Source organism: Xyrauchen texanus, chromosome 18 (genome assembly GCF_025860055.1).
Source record: "Xyrauchen texanus isolate HMW12.3.18 chromosome 18, RBS_HiC_50CHRs, whole genome shotgun sequence".
NCBI classification, from domain to species: Eukaryota; Metazoa; Chordata; class Actinopteri; order Cypriniformes; family Catostomidae; genus Xyrauchen; species Xyrauchen texanus.
In genome coordinates this window covers 23,999,341-24,023,326 of record NC_068293.1, presented here as the reverse complement: position 1 = coordinate 24,023,326, position 23,986 = coordinate 23,999,341, and the positions used below count along the sequence as shown (strand labels likewise).

The window sequence follows — 23,986 nt, the reverse complement described above, 5'->3', positions numbered from 1 at the left end:
TTGTCTTAAGCAGAGCAGCCTGTAGTTCACTTGTTGTATCGCTGGATCCATTTTGGTCTATCGTTCTGTTATGATGGGAAGTCAGGAGAAGGCAGACGGGAGGTGCGGATCCAAAAGCAGCTTTATTTGCCAAGCATATAAACATAAACAAACTAAGGAACAAATAAAAAGTCCACGATGGGGAAAAAATAAACTAAATGAGGAAAACATAAAGGGGCTAAACAGGTTGGGGGAAATATCCATAAAATTCAGGGAAACCTCAAACGAAGAACATGCCATAAAATGTCAACATTCTACAAACAACGATAGACATGGAGTGGAAAACACACAGGGTTTATATACACAGACACAGGAGGATCACAAACGACAAACAGGTGCAAACAATGACACAATAATGGCAGTGAGAAGATTGGGAATTGTGGGAAGTGTAGTTTTACATACGGACAGTGAGACTCAACAGGGAAAACGTGACATGGAATGGGATCGGTGAAGGGTGACACGGAAAACATGGGGCAGACAAACACAGGAACGTGACACACTGAATGAACCAACAAAGCTGAGATATTTTTCAAAAAGTCTTCATATGTGTTCTGCAGAGAAAAGAAAGTATTAAGGGTGCCATGTTTATTGCAAAATGTTATGTAAGGCTAGGAAGGAGACAGTCAAACGTCAGACCACACTGATGATACTGTTTCCTGTGCAAACAGTGCTGAATGGGGTTAGGGGGCTTCCAGAGATATATTTGATTGTGCTGCATCAAACAGCTGAAATGGAAATGGAAATCATTTAACATATTAGGAAAGTTGGTAGTTTTCTGTCTGTTTTAAAAAAAAAAAAAAAAAAAGAACATTAAATTAAAAAGGATCAAAGAATCATCATTGCCCTTCTTAATTTTTTTAAACTTATATTTGATTTTAAGGGGGGGGGGATGTGTCCAGAAAACACAATAATACAAATTGTTAAAGATCAATCTTATATGGATCATGACTTCTCAATCAGTTGAAAATCATTGTTTAACCTTTATAAAGACCCCAAAACCAAAGAGGTTTGTCCACACAAACAAATGAATGAAATTGCCACAATGGCAATCACAATAATCATTGCTTTCTCTACAAGCCATCTCTCGAGCTGAGATGGTGCTGATTTCATTTTATCTGTTCTTGTCAGCACTAACAGTAGCCATCTTAACTTGATGTTGTCACAGGCCTCAGGAAGTGAAGAGTGTGTGACAGCAGAAGCCCCATGTATGCACTTATTTTTGACACAGTTTGAGTCTCCCATGTGACTGGTACACTTCCTCCAAACGACACTTTCTCTCTGTGTCTCTTCTAATAAAGGTTTTGATCAGTATTTCTTTTGGAACACGACTACGAACCAGGTATGAGTGTCCACTTTATATTCATTTGTTGTCAAAATTGTTTAGAGAGATGCAGTGGCTCTGTTTTAATGACATAATGTAAGAGAAGATTAACATGGACAAAGATGATGTGACTAAAGGAATGTTTCTGGGTGGCAGTTGGTTACTGATGGTTTCCTTGGTTGCTTGTTCTCCACGCAGGTTTCTAAGGTAGCTCTTGGTTGTGATTTTCCTACATAGCAAATAAATGTTGCTTAAAGCGTGTTAAGTCCTGAAAGTGACAGATGTGTGCAATTTTGCATATTGCATAAATAGGACTAAATATTATTCATACACTTATAACAATGAAAGTATTGTTTACCTTGATACATGACAATATGTTGGATCAGAAGGATAGGATGTTCAGGTTCTAAACATTTTGATGCCTTGGTCAAGTGCACTGGAAATATTACATTTCATTTAAAAAAAAAATTCATTTAATATTTTCATCTAAATATTACTTTTATTTACAGGAAAGTTTAAAGTGGACAAAAACTGTTGCCTCCTCTTGTAAACCACTGAAAGAGAGATGACTTATGATGCATGTCTAAAAGTGGCACTGCGTTTCCGCTGTTTTTTTTTTTTATTTATTTATTTCCTATTTTGATATATTTACTTCATGCCACAGTGTGTTACCATGTCAACAGCAGGCGTCATGGTTTAACAGCCACAAAAACTTTTCAAATAAATGTACACATACAGAAGGCTACAACATGTATTTCCTTGCATGGGCAAATGAGAAATTGTCAAGCTATTTGTTTGTCTAAATAAAAATAATTACAATAACAGGAAATAATTACACCACAATTATTACAGAGCAGTGGCATGCACAGACCTCTGCAGGGACAGGGGCGAAAGGATGAAAAATAAAATTGTATTTATTTGTTATTATTATTATGTTAAAAGTAGCACTTATATACTTAACAAATTATTTCCTTTTTGAGTATTTAAGCATTTTTCTTGTTTTATAAACATCATTTTTTTCCCATTATTTCCTTTTCGACAAATAATAGCCTCAGACTGCGTAGGACATAGTGAGGATCAATTGCGATTGGAATCCGGCCCCGATCTGCTGTAGCGTACACTGTTAAAGGCACCTATGTTTAATGTGTTCTTAATACACCAATGATTTACAAAGAAACCTCATAATAACACATTATTACTGTTATTATTACGAGATTTGAATTTTGTTTTATTGAACCATTTTAATTTAATTTGTACTTTTTTCTGGATGACAAGAAGGGCACCTTCAGATTTGTGAATGAAAGGGGCAGGGGCTTGTGCCCATGCTGCCCCCGTTCTGTGCATGTGTAACGGTTACCCTCTCTTGTCCCTCTGTTGCCCTTTGTTTTCCACCTTGTCACTTTTCACTTCTTAGTTTTCACTTTAGTCCCTTATTTAACTCCATAGTCCACCCTGTCTCGTTTCACTGTTGCCCTCTTGTTTACCATTGTCACTTTTGCACTTCTTAGTTTTCACTTTAGTCCCTTATGTAATTCCATAGTCCTTGTTAGCGTTCGTGTTCACTGTTCATTGTTTACACCTGCCCTTGTTAATTTGCCTTTGGTTTCTGTTAATCACCTTGTTATCTTGTTTGAGTTCTGTTCTTTCATTGGCCACCTTTCCTATGTTTGTGTATTTATACCCCGTGTCTTTGTTCAGTCTTTGTCGATCGTTGTTTGATGTTTGCCTGATGTTGGCGTCTCTCCCTTGTTCCCTGTTTGTCTCTACCGTGGTTACCTTATCTAGTTTATGTTTCTTTTCCCCATCGTGGGTTGTTCTTTTGTTCATTTAGTGTTTTTGTTATCAAATAAACTCAAACTGCGTTTGGATCCGCATCTCCTCGTCAGCCTCATTATTCAGACGTTACAGCATGTCACAGTTATAGAGTACAAAGTCTTACTTGTGCAGGAATCTAATGGGCCCCAGATTTTGATATTTGATCATTGTGTATATGTTAATTGAATATAGTTTATCTTGAATAAATAAAGGGCCTTCATACAAATTTAAGAGGACTGTAGTGGTTAAAATAAATATAATTGTACATAACCTGAAACACTAAAAACAGATAAATTGATATTTTTAGGATTGTTTTGGTTGTTTATTGTGACAAACCCATTAGAGTGAGAGAAAAATGAAGGGAAAATGAATTTAAATGAGGGTTTCCTTGTCCATATATGTAAAACTTTTATTGCTGTTCAAGCAATCTAGCTTTAAATGTAGGGTTGAGATATGCTTTTAAGTCACGCATGACAGATCAGTTCCTCCACTGTAAGCTAATGGTGCAATCAAACTGATGTTGAAACCTCCACTAAAAAAGTTTTGCTTTGCACGCTGCTTACAGACAGCAAATTAATGACAATAACAGAGTGAAAACAGAAATTAATAACATTTAGTCTATATAAATGTACTAAGATGTTTTTATGAAGGATGACACTTAAAATTGTTACTGCAGTTTAGAAGATGATCAGGAGGTGAATTAAGGCCATTACTTGAAAAGGCAAATATTGATGAATATTGATAAATTGGCACATACTGTAAATACTGTCAAATATGACACAACTGAAATTGAATTCACTGCAATTCTTTGATGCCTTTTTTAACATTAGCCATCTTTCAAAAATAGATTTGAGTCATGGTTTAAAATTAGCATGTACGATATGACCAACATACAACTAGCTGGATTCACTTCTGTAAATTATTTTATTTGATAAAATCAACAACAACAACAACAACAACAATGAAAATCTTTCCATTACAAATTATATTATCAGCATAAATATGAGTGAAATGTCAACCAGAAATTCACATGGAAATGATGCACTTAAGCTGGCATGAACTCCACAAGTTTGTGCAAAACCCGATGATCCATGATATTCCATCATGATTTAAGAATGTTCCAAAGAGATCTTGTGTGCTTCAATGGAGGTAAGGATAGGCCTATCTGACCTTTCATGCAAAGGAGAAACAGTGCAGAATCTAATATTTCTTGTTCATTTGTTTCCCCACAGCAATGCATAAGCAGTCAGCACTAGTGATTCCTGGAGCTGTTCAGATGAGGATCAAGAACTCTCAGAGCAGCACTGGAGAGAGACTCAGCCAGACAAAGTCTATGGTCATACAAGAGCCTGACTCACAACAGAAACTAGTGAGCAATGCTAGTGTGCACATTCATATTCCAGGGCCAGTTTAATGAATTCTTCTCTTCCTCGTGGGCCCTTGTACTATACTTGGAAATCCATGTTGCATGGATGTGCAGAAATGCATTACATGAAACATGTGTTGCTTCCTGTTGTATTGGTCATATCTGTTCATAGAATCACAGAAGCAGAATGTGTTGCATAAACAGCAGAGGGCAGGCCAGCACTGCTGGAGAAGGCCTGATACTTGTACTTCTTTTTTACTACACATTGAGTTTACAGCATCAAAAACTATGATCATGTAAAACATACAATTAATATATTTTACGCTTTCATAATACTTTTACAAATCATGGCTTTAAATTTGTATGTCAGTCTGTTTAGATAAATGTTTATACACATTATAGTAAATAAATACACACTTTTAAGATTCTTAAGAATTAAACACCACCACTATCATTTTGTATTTATTAAAAAGTGTATTTTTTTTTGTATTTATAAGGTTCTTGAAAAAGCTTTGAATTTGTGTCAGTAATTACATGTTATTTAAAAATATTCTGGCAAACATGCATGCAAATTAAAATGCCAGTGACTTTATAAAGCAAACCATAAGCTGTAGGATATATTAAAGGAGTTAATATACAGTATATATATATATATAAAAAGTTTAATGGAATGTCATATAAATGATAGTTTAGTTTAGATTAGTCACAAAAGAGCTGTTTGTTAAATTCAGCAGAAGAATATACAATTATTATATGGAATTTATTTTAAAAGGCAGTTTGACAATATTTGGGTGAGAGATCATACATATTCAGTTACAGTAGCAACACATGCTCTTTGTTTAGATCAACCGTCTAACCAGTTTCAGCATAACGTTGATGGTTCTATTGGGCTGCACGTATGATGAGGTACCCTCCTTCATTACAACATTTATAATAGGGGTTTTTAGAGCCAGATACATTAAGATAATTAGCCAGCAGTTGCTCTCAAAATTTAATAACATATCAATTCTGATAAAGAACTCAAACCAGGGCTGTCTAAACATAGATATCATTCATTACAGCAGAAATGGGAAGCATGGGTAACAGCAAATAAAAAAAATAATAATAATACTACTACTACTAATAACCCACTGACACATTTTTTAAGCTTGTTTTTAAATGGTAATATATGTTGTTGTGTTTTTCAGCCTGTATTAACAGGAGAATATTTGAACAAAGCCAAAATTGCTGAAGGAGGAAAGAAATTAAGGTACCTATATACTTATCATAAATGTATTATATTAATATTATTAATACTTACAACAACAACACCAAATAACAATCTGAATTACTTTGATCCTTTCACAGGAAAAACTGGACTTCCACCTGGGTTGTTCTTTGCTCTAATCAACTATTATTCTATAAGGAGAGCAAACAAGAAGCTGTGGCAAATTTGGTAAGATTGCACCTCTCTTTGACATTTACAAATACTCACAAACAGTGCAAGTGTACCTGTATTTAGTAAAAAGATTTAATGGTGATAACTGATAATTTGCTGTTTCTTATATAGATTGGAGGAAGACATTTCTGTTCCGAATCCAGCCGAACTGACAAATCTTACATGTCATTCGAATATACTGTCATTCGAATATGTGAAATCATAAAAAAAAAGAATACTTCCAGAAGTGGTTTAAACCACCACAGAAACCACACAATTGCGTGGGGCCCTGGACATCGGGGTCCCCCTCCCCGTTAGGAAAGCTACGCAATAACCACTGAAGGGGTGACGTTGTTATGGGTATACACGCGAATACACTGTTGTCAGCGCTCCCAGAGCGCTTCAGATTAGAGGTCTGCCGAGTTTGGATCAGTTTATGAAGTAGGACTTTGGGTTCGGGTTTGTAATTTATGAAAAAATATACAGGCCTTCTGAACTTGTTTTGCCAGCGTGCTTGCACTCACAGATACGCTCAAGCGGATGAGTGTCCGTTCACACCGAACTTATTTTTGCATGCGTCTGCTCTGTTTTTCCATTGATTTGCTATGTAAACATGCTGGATGAAAGTCCTTGACTTCTACACCGTGTCTCAAAGTTTCTGCAGTGTCTCACTCACGACCGGCACATTTTTAGACATTGTGTCAAGTTAATAAGAACTTCAAGTTTGAAAAACACATGTCGAGACACCTGTGTTCTGTTTCATTCGTTGCGCTGCATCTAGATTGTTTTTAGTGCAGGTGTCACACATATTTATCATTCTGAACAAGTTCAGTTTGCAAAGTTGTGACTAAGGTTACAATGTTTAACATTATTCCAGAATGTTCTACACCAAGCAAAGTTTCAGCACTTGATAAACGGTAATGTTATTTTCCCCCCTTCTGCTCTGGTGTGCTGAGGGGCTGCTGTGCCTTATATGTTTACTGTTACGAATGTTGCCTACCATACTTACAAATAATACAGCCATTTGCCTATGGTAAACAATACACTGCAGCATCAGAATATAAGGTGAAGTTAAAGAAAACAAGACAGATATACAGGATATTACTATTGTATACAACAAATCCTCAAAATAATAATAATAATAATACTGTATCATATTAAAATGACAAACTGGACATTAATAAATAATTGATGGATTATAATAATAATAAATAAGGACTGAATTGTTATAGAGTGAAGTAGTAGGTTTTGCTTAATTTTTTTTTAGTAAAAAATAAATATATGTAAATATTGCTTTTTTGATCACTGTATTGTGGAAAAAAAACTGGAAAACATGTATTAATTGTCTTTAACTATATTTTTATTTCATAACATTTTTGAATGTTCTTGGCTATAATGGCCGCTTGGATGAATTTAAAATTATGTAATTTTTTAAGCAAACATTTTTAAAATGGGACCCCGGGTTGACCAGTTGCTTGGGGCCTCAGAAAGGCCTTGAAACTTCAACATTAAATAAACAGCATTAATAAATAGCTATTGATGTAAATTCATCAGCATAACTGTTTGCGCCTGGGTGGGGAAACATAATGATTTCCATATTTGTCGAAACCCACTTCCTAACTTTGCCTTTGATCCTGGCTGTTGCTGAGAAAATATTTACCCGACGTGCATAAAATTCAACAGCCCTATTAATATTCTGCTGATTTGAGTGGGCATGTGGCAGTGACAGAGAAAATGAAACAAATCAAATGTACAATGGAATTTGCTACCTTGACTTGTAAATGAAATGTCGAGGCCATCACTGAGGTTACTCATATTAGTTTCCACATCACTTATGGTCAAGTGGCTATAAAGCCCCCAAGCTCTTTGCCATTTCTGAGGCTAATATACAGAGGTTATCAGGATGAAGTTAAGTATTTTTGTCACCTCATTAAAACTGCAGGACTGTATGAAGTTGCTCTTCATATAGTTAAAAGGCCTGTGGATCTTTGTTTTATTATGTATCAAACCATTTTGTTCATCAATTGTTTATTATTTCACAGATTCACATAATACTTGAGAAAAGCTGATTTTCTATTTAGTATCTTGGAAAAAGAGTTTATGTAATTGTTCTTTCCCCACAGAAACCAGGTTATAAACTAGATGGTGTGGATCTGTGTGAGGCTGTAATAGAGTGGACAACAGAGAAATCCAGCCGAAAAAATGTGATCCAGGTAGGACAGTCAATGATATAACACTGAGCCAGAGTTTGACATTTACACCTTTATTTGATTTTTGTATTTAGGTAGTATTCTATGCCAGTGAACAAGTTACATAGATTAGCAAAACTAGGGAAAAAAGATTCAGAAAAAAAGAAGAGCACTGGAAACTTCAATAGATATGACCAGTTTGGCTAGTTTTGGCTAGTTTTCACTTTTTTATTCCAGTGAATTTTTCTCAGGGCATGTCTATTTTTGAAAGTCAGTTTTTGTTTAGGCACATACCTGAGTCTTGACTGCTAAAAGTCTTAGCTACTAAAATCTGTTGAACATTTTCACTGTTATTGCCCCAGAAACAAATAACAAATAAAATAAATAAAAAAGATTAAATATATTGATTACACTTTGACCGCTTGTGACAACATGCCCCAGTGAGTGAAGATTTACAAAACCTGACATTTATAAAACTACCCTGGTCCTGAGAGCACAGTTCAAGCTTTCGATTAAAATCTACAATCATTAAATTGCCTCAATATAAGCTAGTGTTGTTTATTTTGTTTCCTTAATACAACAGCTATTACATAAAAAAATATGATATTTGAATTTTATTTGGATGATAAAATTCACAAAATTCAAATATGACAGGATTTTGAACTAGGTTTTTCAATCCAAACATACAAAACCACTATTAGAACAACAAACAAAAACACACATTAGTGTAATTGGACTTTTGACTCAAAACCTTTACTGGGATATGGTCCCTTGTCACTTCCCTGAGTGCTAACTAGCCCCTGTCTCCCCTTATACAGATGCATATTATCTTGTAAAACTGATGGTAAAGGCATATTGTGACAAATTGTCAGTATGATTTGAAGCTCTTAGCCGAACTTCTAGCCATTCGTCTTGAATACAGAGTCACAAGGTCTCTCTTCAGATAACATCTGGGGCTCACTGCTGTTGCTCTAACAATCTAGCCTTCCTTTTTCAATCTTCATAATATCACGGCTTAACCAAGTTGCTCAATGCATTCATGAAGTCTCAAGGGATTGAAAAAAAAACCCCACAGAGAAATCCAATTCGAGCTTAGCAGTGAGGGCTTTCACCAGGCCCACTTCTTAAGGACTTGATTTTGTCTGTCATAACTGGTGTCATACCTCTTAAAAACCCTCAAGTATTTCTCAAGCGATGTGCGAGAAAATATGAGCAACATTTGAAATAACAATACAGTTTTTTTTCTGCACACCAATGTTTGAATAGATTTTTAAGAAGTTCTTTAACATCCAAGAACATTTCCTGATATCTCTGTCCAGTCATACTTGTTGTGAATACTTTTCATTAAGACTTATCCAAAGAGAGATAATCGTTCAGCTGGTGTTTCGGGGCGGCAAACGTTTATCACTGAATTGATAGCAGAGTTAACTCTTAGAATGAGGCAAACTGTGGAGAAAAAGCTGATTTCCTATCTCATCGCATACTTATAATGTCTTATCACCACCACTGTATTCGCTGTCCAGTATTTTGCTCAGAAATCTTTTGCTGCAGGAGAGATTAAAAAGGCATTAAACAGTAATCTTAAATAATCCCAAACTCTCACACAGAAAAAAGTGCTTGTAATGATGGTACCAAGCCATTTCGTAGTCTGCCATCACTGTCAATCAACCTCAGCTGGGATTAGAAATTAGTGTGGAAGGTCGTTAATTCGATGGCGTGGAGAGTTAGATTTGCAATCTGAGGCATTCATCCGAGGTCTCGAAGATCTGCTTGGTTTAGGACAAGACAAAACACTTGTGTCAGATGAGGGATCGCTGCGATTAAGGAAGTTCAAATTCTTTTATTAGAGGTTTTGATCAGAGTCTGAAGCATCTAGAGTTGACTTTCATTCCTTTTTATGCTTCGGTCACTTCTGATATTACACTTAAATGCTTGTGCAGATGTTAATATCTCTGCTAATACAAGGATTAAAGCATTTATCAGTAGAAAAATACAGTAGAACCCTTGAATTGCAATGTTAACCAATTACATTTTACACTTATTTACATTTATGCATTTGGCAGACGCTTTTATCCAAAGCGACTTACAGTGCACTTATTACAGGAACAATCCCCATGGAGCAACCTGGAGTTAAGTGCCTTGCTCAAGCACACAATGGTGGTGGCTGGGGGTCGAAGCAGCAACCGTCTGATTACCAGTTTACCAGTTATGTGCTTTAGACCACTACACCACCACCACTACACAATTAAAAAGACCATACATTTTGCAATATGAACACAAACGCCTGAAGCGTACCCTGTTTTATCACATACAGTATAGGCGTGCAGTGTAAGGAATCTTTAATTCGTCTGTGATATAGTTATAGGAATAATGTAGTTTTGTAACAATATTACGAATGACAGAATTTAAATACTGGCTTGAACTGTTCCCCCAATGTTCAAGATGTTTATTCCCAGTAGTGTGTAAAAAAAATCAAGATTCAAGTATTGTTCTATTCTTGAACCAATAATCTCCTGTTTTTAGCTAAAAATTCTCATCACAGCCTTTCTGGTTTATTTCAAAGGGTTATGAACCCAGGGAGCGATATGCATTTTTTCACATTCAAAGCTCCCACAAAACTAGATCTATTTTGTTACGCACACAAATGAAACTCTAGAGCTTTGGTGAACTAAACACTACAGGAATGCCTTGAACTGAAGTTGGAATGCTTGGATTAATACCCACTCACTTATATGCAAAATGTCAACACAGAATACGAAGTACCCATACGATTTCTAATTCGACCATCTTTGTATCATCAGTTTGTTATCCTAAACACAACCACAAGCCTTACCTTTGAGGAAAAAAAATTCCATTGTCCTTTGCTATTAAACAACCTATGGAAATGTACTATCTTCCAAAACATTTCTCTGAAATTCGAAGATGTTTCTCACACAGCTTATCAGTTTTCAGTGCAGCAGGAAACAAAAAAGTCGGACAATGGAAATCTGAATCTCATCACGTCCGCGCTTGCGTCACCTGCGTGAAAAAGACTATCAAATCCAGCTATCCTGTTATACAAAAGTGCCTGGACTAAGACCTTACAACTGTGTCATATTATTGACAATAGGTGCCTGGCATGAGTGTTTGAGAATCAAGAGGAAACATCTGAGGCTGATTGAAATATCAAGTGACGGCATATGGCGTCAAGCTGGAGAGACAAAAACTGTTCCGCTCTCATCGGGGCATTGGTGCAAGTTCTATTGCTGTTCATTTTACCTGTTACACTTGGGTTGCAGACATGCACTACCTGTGGGAATTTGACCTGCAACTTCCAGTGTGACTTGCCATACTACATCTAAAAATATTTGTTTTTATTTATCAAATTCTTGCTGCTTTTATGACCTAATATTAATTGAGAGACTAAATTAAATACTAGTATTTTAAAAATTTATTTGTTACAACACAACACTAGTGAAGTCAAAAAAGGTTTTCAATTTGTGGAGAAAATAAAAATACGAAAAAGTGACCATACACAGCACCTAAGATATTCGACTCATACTGTAGATTCATAACCTAAAGTTTTGATGTTGATTAGAATAAAGCCCATGGAAACTTCATGCATCAACTATCCATTAAAAGTTTGACATTATCCTTTTATGTGCATCACAAACTATACAATTATAACCTGAGTGAATTCAAAAGCTTGAGTTACATTTGATCCAACCAAATGAGGTCAGTCAGACAGGGCAAACATTAATTAATACATCTTTTTTCCAAAAGTGGGCAGAGAATATGCTGCAATTATGATCCAATGTGTGCTGCTTGGAATGTGGCCAGTGGTGTTTATTGTTATGTTTATAGGCACTAAAATATGATGTGGTTCGTGTCCATACGGCAACTCCTGAACTGTCCATGGATGTGAAGATGGCCAGGCTAGATCTAGTGTCTCATGCACACAGCACCTTTCGGGCATTTTTAACTCAGATTTTGACAGACTGACAGGCCTTAAAGTGAGTTGGAGAGAACTGACACTTTGAATGGCTTGCCTAGAAGGACTGCTAAGTATTGTGCTCTTAAGAGGACACTTTGTAGAATTGTGCTAATGAAGTGACATATTGTCTAATTACAAAATGTTGTTTAGATTGTCACTCATTGTGGTACATGTAATCAGCCTTAACCTAACTGTCACAGCAGTGGGAGACTCAACACTAGACACTGTTGTCATTTTTATCAAGATAAATTTGATCCAAATGACTTCAAATTGCAGACTAAAAGCAAGGCGTGTCTCCAGGTGACAGAAACGTCAGCAAAACCGTATCTGACATTTTCAGCCAATAAGATGCAAAATAGACATTCGTAAAACACTTGCACTCATTGGACAAACATGTATTAATGGCGGTAAAGGTGTACTGTACATGCAATGTAAAATAGGGCTAATGGGCAAAAATCTACATGTGCTAATTGATTTTTGCTCATAACGTTTATGACCTTATGACAAAAGACTCCGATTTAGGAAAGCCATTTAGTTTTTTTTATTCTGACCATACACGTTGTCGGATTGCTACGCATAACTGATGTGAGATTGTGCATGTACATGCGCTCAGTGAAAGGACAAATTTACCTTTAGAAAATGTTGACCCTAAAGCTCAGGAGGTCAACACAAAAATATTAGCAAAAATTGGGAAAATGGTATGAGATTGTGTATTTGCCTTCCCCCATGGTGTAAACAGGATCTTTATGATGTTACTTCTTAGGAGTCACAATCGTATGTATTGTCACATTTATATATGTATAATGTACATCATGTGAAACAACTTATCCAATAGTTCTAACAACAAAAACACGAGAATTATGCCTGTAATACATTAAAAAGGTTATCATGGGACAACAAGTTATTTAATATTCACAGAATATGTCATCTATGTTTACAATCACCCAAGCATATTGTTTTATTGAAGTCTCATTTGTGGAAATACTGTGCGTTGACTAGACGTTGTGTAGTTTCAAGCACTTTGCCACTCAGATCTGGAATATATTACTGCACCTCTAAGCTTGCGTACACGCAATCTTTTATCTCTTAAGACCACTTTGGAAGAGAGTTGGACAAAAGGTATTTGCAGTGCTTGCCCTTAGTGTATAAAGCTGCTTACATTGTATTGAGCATTAATTTCAGTATTCCTAACCAAACAATATACTGTATATTCGGTAATAATCACGGGGTGAACTGAAGGATTTGAGATTCAGACAGCAGATTACAAAGAAGATTAGAGCAGCAAAATGACTCTCTCTTAGCAAGTACACACAATTTGCCACGTCTCAGGACAAATAATAGACATTTTGGTGTGTAGTACTGCAGTAATGTCCTTTTTGTAAAGGGTAAGTTACGAAAAATGAACACATCAAGATGCATGCATTCTCAAAAATAATTTTCAATAATATTGTGTACAAGATATGATTTTTTAAACTATATTTTACTGGAGGGGTTAATGGAGGTGAAGAACACAGTATTGACCTGTTTCAGTGACATCACTTTCCCCCAGCAGCCACCATATTTGTGACCATCAGTGGGAAGAAACAATGATGGTCAATGGAAAAACACCCATAAAACAATATCAAGAAAAGCATCAAAAAATCCCAAGTCCCGATTGAGTCTGATTTGTGATCTGTGACATCTCTCATTCAGAAGTTACAAATTATTGTGTTGTTTTCTGGTCTGATTTTGTCACAATGTTACTCTTAAATATGTGATGATCCCATTTTTATAAATAAAGAGCTAAGTTTAACACATGAAGGATACACAGAAAGAGACCAATTCTGTTGTGCTTTATATTCATTACAATGTGTTACAATTTTGAGATACCTTTGTACAGTCTGGGTGCTATGAATAACATCGTCCTATGTGTATTTCCTGTTTAATTGTATCCGAATCGATGATGCTATAAATATAATTGACATGTGTACAGATAACTGACATGCCTGAATAAATGAGCAGACCCATAAGTGTTTTATTATCTGCTCTCCCCTTTCATCGCTGCTTGACTTTCGTAAAATGAACTTTATTGAAAGAAAATTGCATTTTGGCTCTGGTAATTAATCTGGTAATTAACAGCAGTATCACCTTTTCAAGATTTATAAAAAACATAAAATTTGCAGTCTTTTGTCGCATCCCACAGCACACAGTACAGTGAAGGTATATGGATTTTTGGAAATATGACATCACATGAAACAGGTCAATAGGGGAGACAGGGGCTAGTTGTCACAATGGCTATACAGCATCTCTGTAACTATAAACTATTTTGAATTTAAAGTCCAACACAAATACAGTTTACCTAAATGTGTGTTTTCTTTAACAGTGGTTTTGTCTGTCTGTTTCAAACACTAATATCTAAACCCTCTTAAATAATGTAATACTTTAAGTGAATTCTATCTTCCAGTTAATCAAATAGCAGACGTTATGCCAAGTTGTGACAAGTGTTCATTGAACTAAACCTTTTTTCCTGGGCAATAATAGGGGAAATGTCCAATAACATTAGTTTTTTTTTTTTGTGAACTTAAAATATGAGCCTTTATCAGAAATTGATTCATTTTATGACTGATATTATTATATCATATTTTACCTTGAATTGCAATTCAGCACTTCAGTTGTGGAAGTTTGAGTTTGCGTGATACAAATCACTGTTTTAATCAAATCTACTGACCGTCTAATCCTTTACAAAAATAGCTCACTCATTTAAAATTGCAGTCTAGAGAATGTAGGTTACAAAAACAGTATTTCCTGCTCCTAAAACATTTTACAAAGATGTTGTTTCTGTCCTTGTTTTTAATATTATTATTTTTAATCTGGCCTCTGCAGTCAGAATCATTGAATTAAACATTGTGCGATACATCACACAAAGAACGCATCAGAGAATTCAATGGATCTTCCTCCATTCCCTCTGCTTCTGCTTTTCGTCTCTCGGCAGCCGATAGCTCTCTTACGCAGACCCATCTCAGGAGTTGTGCAAAATTGGAGATAATAAATCCTGCTATCTAACGTGCTTCAAAGTTGAGTTGTGTCTTTATGTAGCTTTCAATTGAATGTTTAATTTAACAGCAGAACACAAATGTTAAGTCGCAAATGGCATTCCGTCTTTGTACCTCTCTGCATAATTAAACATTAATGAACAGTCAAAGTGAGAGCCCAGATATTCAAATTCCTCCTCATTAAACAGTTTGATTAAAAGTGTTGTGCTCTCAAAACACAAAATGTCCCACTAGTCACAGTTTTCCAATCAGTTCCTCTGCCCCTTTGCTATTTTCCTGACCAATAGTATTCCTTCACATTTACACTGCATTTTACATACATAACGTTTGATTTACAAGGCCAACTTTAGCGGTAGTAACAGATGTGGGTTTCAAAGAATATTGCTAATATTTTAGGATTTTTTTTTTTTTGTGAAATATTATAATGTGAAAATCTTAAATCTGTTGGCTCCAATAACTCCATGTTAATTTACTTCATGGACACAATAACCACAGATACACTGACATTATTTCCACAGACTCATACTTTTCTAACCCTGGGCATCAAGTCAAGTCAAGTCATTTTTATTTGTATAGCTCTTTTCACAAAACACATTGTTTCAAAACAGCTTTACAGAAAACCATGCTTTAACAGACTGTAACATCTATACAGTCTTAGAATCATTATTGTGTAATTTGATTAAATATGATTGCAAATTTTGTATAAAAATAAATAATTTAATAATAATTGTAATTAGAAACCCAGTGAGGAAGCCGAAGGTGACTGTGACTTTGTGCAAGGAACACAAAACTGGTTAATGGAGAAAAATAACCTTGGGAGAAACCAGACTCACTGTGGGGGCCAGTTCCCCTCTGGCTAACCAGCATGACTATAATTCCAATATTAGTTGTTTGTGTGCAGTTAAAAGTCATGGTTTGAAATGTGTAAACTATGTTAGTGTTAAGGTCCAGTGTTTTAACAAAGATTTTTATGAACTGTTAGATTAATGACTAATGTCTTTGAAGTTCATCCTGTATTAACTGCAGAAGTTCACATAGATGCATTATCCTTTATTAGTTGGCTGATGAAGGGTTTTGTTGGCAATTAATGTATAGTTTATATATTGCATTTCAAGAGTGTAGTCCATCAATAGACAAAGGTGATGCACGCAGAGATCAATGAGGTGCATCACAGTTCAACCGGCAGGTCATTTCGGTGAAGTTCGGTGGGGCCCATCCTAAATCCAAGTTTCAGGCAGTGGCATGAATTAGCTGATGTCTTACAGTTGGAGTTGGCATCAGTTAATTGTAAAAGACCGAAGTGATGTCTAGCTAGCACCGACTGTAATTTGTCACCATCAATCAGCGACACATAGCAGTGGAGTCCGACACCAAGCAGGAATGGAGCTGGATTTGGCTGGCTCTGGTAACTTCAGGATATGAATCCTGAGGTTGTGACAGGGAAACAAATAGAATTACATTAGCATAGATGTCATTCAATTTATTGCAGAATTATAGATTATGAGAAATATTTCTGAGAAATGTTTCTGGTTCCGGCAGACCTAACTAATGCAGCCTAATTGTGAGTTGAAGGATAAATTAGGTGTATGCCTGGCTAAATAGATGAGTTTTTAGTCTAGACTTAAACTGAGTGAGTGTGTCTGCATCCCCAATAGCGTTAGGGAGACTATTCTATAGTTTAGGGGCAAAATAGGAAAAGGATCTACCTCCTTTTGTGGATTTTGATATTCTTGGAATTATTAACAGGCCATAATTGTGTGATCATAATGAACATGATGGAATATAGCGTGGTATAAGACCACTTAAGTACTGCAGAGCTAGACCATTTAAAGTTTTGTACGTAGTTAACATAATTTTTTAATTAATATGAAATTTAACAGGTAGCCAATGTAACGATGACAGAATGGGGCTAATGTGGCCACATTCCTTGGTTCTAGTCAGCGCTCTGGCAGCTGAATTTTGAACCAAGTGAAGTTTATTTATTGATCTTGCTGTACATCCTCCCAGTAATGCATTACAATAATCTAGTCTTAAGGTCATGAATGCATGAATTCGTTTTTCGGCATCAGCAACAGAGAGCACGTGTCGTAACTTGTTTCTGAGGTGGAAGAATGCTGTTCTACCACATAACCACATGCAGACATAGTGAAACACAGAATAAATTATGAGATCTGTTTCCACAGGGGAAATGGTGAATAGGACAATGGGTAGTTTAAATGAGATTATTATCATTTTTTAGAAACAGAGGGAGCAGAATTTATGACTCACCAGCTGATGTTCTCAGATGATCAAAATTATGTCAAAGACCAATGCGATGTTTGCTTCACAGGATGCTCTCTTGTGAAAAAAATACAAAATGTGTTTTAGTTTAACTTAATAGAGCTTTTAAGGCTGGTTCGGCTTTGAAACACTATTTAAATTATTTGGTACACTGCGTGCTGGGTTGTGAAACATAACAGTGTTTTGTTTCAAAGTTGAATGACAGTTCAAGAAGATAAGACACTATGTTCTTTTAATTTTACATGTCTGAAAAGAAAAGAAAAGAAAATAATAATATGATGAATCTGCATAAAAGATCACGGATATTGCATGAGCATCACACATTATACGACAGCAAGACCAAAAAGAGATGTGAAACTGTCATCTGAAAGTTTCTCATGACCTGCAGGATGAATATCCTTTATTACAGTGGATATGTTTCACCCTTTCAAACCGCCAATGAGGACTCCAACAAGTCCACCCCACTACAAACTATTACTGTCATGTCCGCAGGCAGCCTCCAGGAAAGACAGAGCTTCAGAACAAACATGCTCTCTCGGATGTTCCATTCTGACGAACAGAGGGATGGCAAACACACTCTGACAAGGATTGTGCCCCAAACCATTCCCTCTATATTCACTACATCCCCAAAGAGACTGCTTGATTCCCCCTGCCACCCTCTGTCAAAGTCAGAAAAGTCTGTTATAAATAGGCGACAACTTTGGACGTCAATATGGAGTGACGGTATGAGGGGAGAAATCTATTCTGTGTTACGGTCTCGTATTTTAAGAGACTGGCCACTCTAAAATTATTTTAAGTTTTAGAAATATGCAATGTCAGCTCTCTTTAAAATAACAAGTATTTGTTCAGTAGAATGGTATTTGACAAGTCTGACCTTAGCGTTGGTGTTTGCATGTACTTTTCGGGGTAGACCACTTATACTATGTGACTGTGCCATGTAGAGTTATGCCAGTCTAGAGAAATAAGTCTTATGTTTAGATAGGGATCAAATTAATAGTCTTGTCTAAAGCTTATAATGTCTGAAATGTATCAGTTCAAAGCAAAATATCTTACTTTGTTTGTTTGTGCAATTGTGTACCAGAGATCAACCTACTCCACACAGTGCATATTTGTAACGGTTACCCTGTCTTGTCTCACTGTTGCCCTTTGTTTGTAATTTTGTCACTTTTGTTATTCCTTAGTTTTCACTTTTGTCACCCTTGTACCTTCATAGTCTTGTTTTCCCTCGTGTTCACTGTTCATTGTTTTCACCTGCCCTTGTTAATTTGCCTTTGGTTTCTGTTAATCACCTTGTCACCTAGTTTGTGTTCTGTTTGTTCATTGGCCCCTTTTTCCCATGTTTTTGTATTTATATCCTGGGTTTTGGTTTAGTCCTTGTCTGTCGTTGAATGCTGTTGTACGTAGTTTGTGCTCGCTCCCATGCCTTTGTTCCCGTGTTTTGTTTTAATTTGCCCATCGTGGTAGTTTTGTTTATTCATGCCTGTTTGTTTCCTTTAATCAATAAACCCGCATTTGGATCCCCATCCCTTGTCTGACTCCGACCTCATTCGTTACAATATTATGGATTTTGCATTGGCATTTGAATTTTTGTCCAAAATAAACAAAATATGTTATTGCTTGTTTCTATTTATGTTATGTCTATTGTAATAGAAACATATATTAGATTTATATTGGAAGAAAAGTTTTAAGAGATAGTTCACCCAAAAATGAAAATTCTCTCATACTTTACTCACCCTCCTGGTATCCCATATGTGTATGACTTTCTTTCATAGGCAGAACACAAATGAAGATTTTTAGGAGAATATCTCAGCACTGTAGGTCCATACAATAAAAGTGAATTTGTGCCATAATTTTGAAGCTCTAAAATTGTCATTTTTGGGTGAACTAACCCTTAAAAACAATGGCAATGGCAAAAATGGGAAATATTTCCCTGAAAAGGGACAAATACATTCTATTCTATATCTGCTATATTTTATCATGATTGTGATATAGTACACTGTGCTTGCTTGAATTATGTATACAGTAGTCTTCTGTTTGCTGGCTGTATGTGTTTGAATGTCACTTCTTAGCTTTCTTTTCAATCAACTTTTTCTCCAACAGATAACCACTCCCACCGGTCATGAATTTTTGCTGCAGGCAGATCACTTTCCAACCATCTGTAAATGGCATGATGCCATCAAAAAAGCAGCAAACAGTCTGGTAAGTCATTTTCTTAGAGAAACAAGTAGTGTAATCCATTTAATTCAAAATGGCAGTCATATTAGATGCTGTTTCTAACAGTGAAGCCTGGTATCACTGCAATTTGTTTTCGTCATTTCCCCGTAGATGGAGTTTAGTATGTTTTTCCCACTCAGTGTTAAAGAGGCACAGTTTATTTTATTTCTGTTTACATACACTAGAATACAATTCTTTGTATGATTTGTTTTACATCATTTTGGCCACATAATCTGAACTGACCTGGAATGGATTCAGGAATGGAGCCATGATTGTTTTAAAGGAATTGTTAAATAAATGTTTGGATGCATTAATAATGCAATTGTAGCCAAGCAGCTGACACTGGTTTAAATACTTCAAAGGTATTTTTGGATGTTATTTCTGCATGTAAATGATTATTGCTTTTGTGTCTTGTTTTGTTGTAGTCGAGTGGAGCTGGAGGCCAGAGCTATGCTAGACCAAGCCTACAGAAGTCCAACAGTACAGAATGTTTGTCAAGACCAACCAGTGATCCCCCTAAACCCAAACCAAAAGAGCCCAAATCTGAACACAGACGTTCCATCAGTGAGTAACACTTGTGTGTGTGACAGAGAGAAAATGAGTGTGTGTGTGTGTGTGTGAAAGCGAGAGAGAGAGAGAGAGAGAGAGAGAGAGAGAGAAAGGTGATAACTGGCAATCAACACAGAGACTTTAGAAACTGTGACTGTGTCAGGGTTGCAGCTTTGCTTTACCACTGTTTAATACATTAATGAATTTGCAGTACAGATGAGACAATCTGTTGCCCCTTCCATCTCTTTATAAGTGAATCTCAAGAATCCTGTCAAGAACATGTCCAGACTGAGTTGAGTCAGAATGAGTCAGTCTGCTCATTGTCAATCATTATTATAAATTGCAAGTGACTTGACAAGCTCCAAACGCCTCTGTCAATGGTAATTGCAGAATTTTCTGCCCTGAATGAGTATCAAAGAGAATTAATTTACTACAGTACTGAATACTAGGCAGTAGTTACAGCTCTCGCGATTCACATACTAATCACTGGACTTGAGAAACTGTTGTAATATTGACACTAACATTGGCCAGAATCAATAAATAAATGTTGTGAAATGAGATATTCCCTTACACAGGAGAATATTTTACATAAGTAGCTCTCTTCTGGTGTGCTTGCCGTGTTTTGAAACAATGTAAAGAAAGGAGATGGCCTTATTTGCATGATGAGGACTGGCACAAAGACACCCTCAAAAGAATGTAGCAAGTGTTCAGTGACAATATTGTTCCTGTGTCTCTTGTGATTCCCTGTGCAGTGTTCAAGCTGAATTACAGTGCCTCAGACAACTCAGACAAGAATGGAGTCAAGAACAGACTGAAGAAATTCATTTCCAGACGGCCATCTATGAAAACTCTGCAGGAAAAAGGCATTATTAAAGGTGAAGGAAAGATTTGCCATATGTCTTCCATACATTCATGCAGTGTTTTCCATTTTTTATTTTATGTTTAGGTTTACTTCATTATATATAATGTTTTAAGAACGCTTTTTAGCTTCAGCTCTTCCTTCATTATGCTCAAGTTAAAAAAAAAAGACAAGGTGCCTATTTGATTATCATGGACCAGAAAATTAGCAAATCAGAGCTGGGCCTGATTCACTGTGGGTTAATTCCCCCCTTTTAATCTGCTACTAAACTATGATCTAACAATAGCTTGAGAAAACAGTAAAATAGTACTTGTATTATAATAGATATAATTTTGCATTATCATTAAAATGATTAAAATGGACATTCTTACAATGCTTCACTTTTAAACAAAAAAAGTTTGATTGGATGGAAATAGAAAATAATGTTTTATTATGGAGAATATCTGTCTGGAGTCTTTAAATTTGCACATATCTTCTGCTACAATTGTGATTCACACAAATGAAGAAACTGTACATGTTACTTTGCCTTCTGTTAAAAGTAACAGAATGTATTAAGCCAATAAATATAAAACAAATAAGATACAATTTTTTTTTTAAGAACAAACCACAAGATTATTTTCATTTTAATGTTTTGACAGCCCTAATATTTTTAAAGCCACAACTTCTTAGGTTTATAGGTTTAACAAAACAAAATTTTTCCAAACACTCTTGGAATCTGCTTTAGTAAACCATAATTGCATTAACACCACTCATTGCAAACTTTCAGTGAAAAAGTCATTAAATAATCTCAGTTGAGATGATCACAGACAAACTGTAGCAGCCCAGTTTATAGTATAAGTATAGTATAATTATATGCACATAATAACCGGTTACATACTGTATTACATGAAGACATATGAACGTGCAATGTTCACATTAGTTTGAACTCCACATTTTTCTATATTAAACAAAACTATGACCTAGTTAAAAAAAAAAAAATGAAATTATCTTTCCTTTATACTATACACCATATTAATAAGCAACCCCTGGCACCAATATTTAAAGACTGTAACTAATTTATTCCATTCATGGCATACACCAAACATAATATTAAAGATATTTTAAGCATATTTGGAACCCTCGAATGAAGGTAATGATATCTTACATTTTTTTCTGGTGTCGAAAAAGGCCCTTTAATGAAATTTCTGTAGGGGTAAACGGGAGATCAAAGAGGACAATATTGAAGGAATGAATAAAACTACTGTAGGATTAACACACTAGTGCAGGTGGCCCCTAACACAGCTATCACTGGCAGAGCTCCAAGGCAACTTGCACGCTAAACACCATCACAAAATTAGGATCCTTCCATATTGTACCGAATCTTTTTAATAGTAATTTATTTAGAAATGCCCCTCCCAGTATTTCTCTAGGAAACCTTCCGAATACACATTTGTATGCAAAGGTGGCTTGCTTGCAGTCATTTATGCATTTAGCACATCGTTTCTGCACCCCACAGCCCATCCACCCCCCCACTCGTGGATGCTGAAATGAGAGCAGGACATCTTTGATGTTCCAGAAGCCTCTGGGACAGCTTGCCTGGTCCTATATAAGCCAACTGATGACACTGACTCCATGCTCCTCTACACTGACAACTGTAGTTTTGTTCAGTATGGAGCATTATAATCTTTTGTGGGCCATTATTGAACCACACCAACACATTTCATGATGTATTTCATCTGTGAAATTCAAATAAGTATGGGGTAACTCTAATGAACTACATGCACTAAATCTGTAATTACTTTTATGGAGCAGCTTGTAATTACACATTGCAATTATTATTTCTACATTAATTCATTACATTTATAAAACCTACATAATACATGGAAACTGTGATGTAAACCAAATCCTGCCATACCTTATTATGCTTGTTATATAAATCCTTATGTAAATACATATTTTCAATTATTTTTTTTTTTCCTAAGACCGAGTGTTCGGATGTCATATACTGACCCTGTGCGAGAGACAAGGGACAACAGTGCCCAGATTTGTCAAATTGTGTGTGGAGGAGGTGGAGAAACGAGGTATGATTTGAACAGATGATCCTTGTAGAATGAACTGTCATGTTTTCATCACATGCCAGTCTGACCTGACTTTATCTCATCCTCATAGGCCTGGTGGCTGATGGGATATACAGGGTGAGTGGCAATTTGGCCACAATCCAAAAACTACGCTTACTAGTTGACCAAGGTAATATAAGTTCAGTCTGTGATTGGTTATATATTTTGGCGAGTCTTTCCTTGCCATTATCACCCTTTGGATTGCTCACTGTGGGGTTAAAGGGTTAGTTAACACAAAAATGAAAATTCTCTCATCATTTACTCACCCTTGTGTTTTCACAGGTGTGTATGACTTTCTGTCTTCACAAGAACACATTTGAAGAAAAATATAAAAATCCTTAGCTCTGCAAGTGAATGGAGATTTCTCTTTTGAAGCTCCAAAACTCACAAACAGTCAGCATAAATGTCATCAATACGACTCCAGCTGTTAAATGAATGTCTTCTAAAGTGACACGATTGCTTTTGGTGCAAAAAAGAACAATATGTAAGTACTTTTTTACTCTAAATCATCGCATCTGGTCAGCAGTTGTATCGAATCGCTTTAGAAGACATACATTTAATTGCTGGAGTCGTATGGATGACGTTTATGCTGACTTAGATTTTTTCACAATCCACTTTCATTTTAAGGACCTACTGAGCTAAGATATTTTTCTGTATTTCTTCAAATGTGTTTTGTTGAAGAAAGAAAGTTAAACACACCTGGGATATCATGAAGGAATTTGAGAAAAAAATGAGAGAATTTTAATTTTTGGATGAGCTTTCCCTTTAAGGCGCTATTCTTTATAAAGCTGCTTTGGAGCACCATACCTTGTGAAAAGCACTACGCAAATGACTAA

At 35.8% G+C, this 23,986-nt stretch overlaps 1 protein-coding gene across 2 annotated transcripts in view; it reads left to right on the top strand.

Moving 5' to 3' along the window:
- The first annotated feature begins 1,272 nt into the window (after nucleotides 1-1,272).
- LOC127659133 (rho GTPase-activating protein 15-like) overlaps nucleotides 1,273-23,986 on the top strand; it is a 44,340-nt gene continuing 21,626 nt past the window's right edge. The window contains exons 1-11 of one of the 2 annotated variants that reach the window (XM_052148797.1): nucleotides 1,273-1,378; nucleotides 4,408-4,544; nucleotides 5,385-5,447; nucleotides 5,729-5,790; nucleotides 5,889-5,976; nucleotides 8,082-8,171; nucleotides 19,533-19,631; nucleotides 20,072-20,210; nucleotides 20,948-21,070; nucleotides 23,016-23,114; nucleotides 23,203-23,280. In XM_052148797.1, the coding sequence (XP_052004757.1) occupies nucleotides 4,410-4,544; nucleotides 5,385-5,447; nucleotides 5,729-5,790; nucleotides 5,889-5,976; nucleotides 8,082-8,171; nucleotides 19,533-19,631; nucleotides 20,072-20,210; nucleotides 20,948-21,070; nucleotides 23,016-23,114; nucleotides 23,203-23,280 (976 nt within the window). In that variant the 5' untranslated portion in view covers nucleotides 1,273-1,378; nucleotides 4,408-4,409. The remainder of the gene's footprint in view (nucleotides 1,379-4,407; nucleotides 4,545-5,384; nucleotides 5,448-5,728; nucleotides 5,791-5,888; nucleotides 5,977-8,081; nucleotides 8,172-19,532; nucleotides 19,632-20,071; nucleotides 20,211-20,947; nucleotides 21,071-23,015; nucleotides 23,115-23,202; nucleotides 23,281-23,986) is intronic. The other variant, XM_052148798.1, reaches the window with a different exon arrangement.